Below are 2,324 nucleotides of genomic sequence, written 5' to 3' on the forward strand. Positions count from 1 at the left end.
TTATTTATTTGAATCCTCGGGGTCATCTACATCTTCATTATCACTATTTGCGGGATATAATGTTAATGAATTTTGATTCTTCTTTTCGACGGTTTTATATAAGTCTTTTGAATTCATTAAATTAATATGTTTCTCTGTAATTTCCATATTTATTGCTTTAAATTTTTTGGCTTTTAAAGCATTTTTAAAAACGCAGGTCGAATTTACTGAATTTTCTGAAAATCTATTGCGTTTTATCGTTTTCAAATCGCTTAATACAGAAAATGTTCTTTCTGGATCTGCATTTGAATGTGGCAGACATCTCACAGCTGATAACAGTTTCGTTAGATTTGGATATTTTACAGTTCCGTTATTATTAGTTTTTAATATATTTTTCCACATTTCATCAAAATTTAATTGTGCAAATTTTGTTTTTTCTTCATCTGTTGTGTCACTATATAATAAAATCCATTCCATTTTTAAATCTTCTTCCTGATATTTTTCCAAGGTTTTTTCTGTAATGACGGAAATATTATTAAAAGTATCGTTTCTATTACTTCCTAATAGAGCACTTTCAGATTTTAAAACTTCTAATTTTGTCAAGAATTCATCGTTTATAGGAAATCTTTTCTTAATTTCTGTCGCAGCTGTTATATAAAATTGTAAACAGTGATTTTTAATGTCAAGTACAATATCCGCATGTCCTTTATTTCTTAAATCTGTAATGTAGTTTTCACATTCAGGTCCTAAATAAACTCGATCAATCGGTTTTAAATTATTTGTTGCGGAAAAGTTTATTTTTTCCGTATAATAATTCATTAATGGTTCCATAATGAAGTTTTCACTTAAATTCTTTAATAGTTCTACAGATTTAGAACGCAATAAGTGAACTCTAGTTTCATATGACTGGAAAAATGCATTGAATGCATTAAATAAATTTAAAACATATTTTAGAAATAAGAAATATGCTTTTATGTCAACATTTTCCACAATCGATAGTAATTCCTGGGCAGACGTCGTTTTTTCGCATACAACCATTTCTCTTAAAAATTTTTCAATAGAATTCCAAGAGTTTAAGATTCTTTCAATACACGTGTAACGGCAAAGCCAACGCGTATCGCACAATTTTAAAATTTTATGCTTTTTTTCTTGAAAGGCTTCATGAATTTCATCGTAAATAGCAGAACGTTTAGGACTATTATTTATATATGTAGAAATTTTCTTAATGAAATCTTCACAGATATCAGGAATTTTATTGCATGCGGCATTTGCAACTAATGCTGATGAATGGCAAATGCATGGAAATGTAATTAAATTTTTACATTTCTTTTGTAGCATTGTCTTAAAGCTCATATTCTTACCTGTCATGACTGATGCATTATCACAGGCATATCCAATAATATTTGTAAATGGTATGTTTAATCGTTCCATTTCTTCTTTGAAATATTCAAATAATTTTTCTGCAGAACAGTCTTTAGCATCAATATTTATTAACTTTAACAATCTGCATTGAACGTCCAAAGTAATTGCGTCCACATATCTTATGAAAAATGTCATCCATTTTTTATTAGAAATATCGCTTGTTTCATCAATAAAAACTGAGAATGGTGTTTTCTTAATACTTTCTACTACATTTTCAGTTTCAATAGGGCATAACACATTTGTGATTATGTTTGTACATTTAGTTCTACTTACTTTCATGCTTTGCAGAACATTTTTATCTTTGCCAATTTCTTTGAAAAAATTTAATATGTCATTAGCTACATTGTACGGTATATTTTTTTCACTCATTAGTGCAGCAAATCTTATCTCAGCTGACTTCCTTCTCTCATCGAAGGAAGTAGTTGGCTCATCAAGTTGTGAAATATTATGCAAATTATTTTCTATTAATTTTTGTTGATGATGTTCGAACTTGGAATGAGCATAAATATGGCTAAGCTTACTGTGGCCAGTCATATTGCAAATTTTGCAGCGATAATAATTTTCGTTGTTAGGTACGCTGCACAACCACAATCTAAATTCAGGTATCTCCAACCAACACGGTCTAAATTTTATTGTACATAGTTCATTTTCATCATTGTTACTAATGAAATTATCACAGGAATTTGTGATTTCATTGAATCGAACATTCCTTTTGTGTTTATGTCGTGAAACATGTGTTTTATTGCAATTAATCGTCTTATTACAAATTTTGCAAAAATAACAACAATCATCAGATGGATCTTGGGTTATTCAATCTTTATATCGAGGATCAGATAACCATGAATAACAAAATTTTCTTTTTCTTTTATCTATATTTTCGTGTACAGATTCCATTTTGAAATTAAGTTTTTAAAAGTATAAAT

General features: G+C 28.6%; 1 protein-coding gene across 1 annotated transcript; it reads right to left on the reverse strand.

Moving 5' to 3' along the window:
• Positions 1-1,935, reverse strand: LOC136783024 (zinc finger protein 862-like). The gene has a single exon (XM_066742819.1). It carries the CDS (start codon positions 1,933-1,935, stop codon positions 1-3), a length of 1,935 nt encoding a protein of 644 aa, XP_066598916.1.
• Positions 1,936-2,324: the final 389 nt, after the last annotated feature.

Source organism: Prorops nasuta, unplaced genomic scaffold (assembly GCF_024137725.1).
Source record: "Prorops nasuta isolate Cenicafe-Biocafe unplaced genomic scaffold, Cenicafe_Pnas_1.2 PNAS00031, whole genome shotgun sequence".
NCBI classification, from domain to species: domain Eukaryota; kingdom Metazoa; phylum Arthropoda; class Insecta; order Hymenoptera; family Bethylidae; genus Prorops; species Prorops nasuta.

Bases quoted from the DNA above. Each gene is read 5' to 3' on its own strand.
- LOC136783024 (XM_066742819.1), bottom strand. From the start codon at position 1,935: ATGACTGGCCACAGTAAGCTTAGCCATATTTATGCTCATTCCAAGTTC.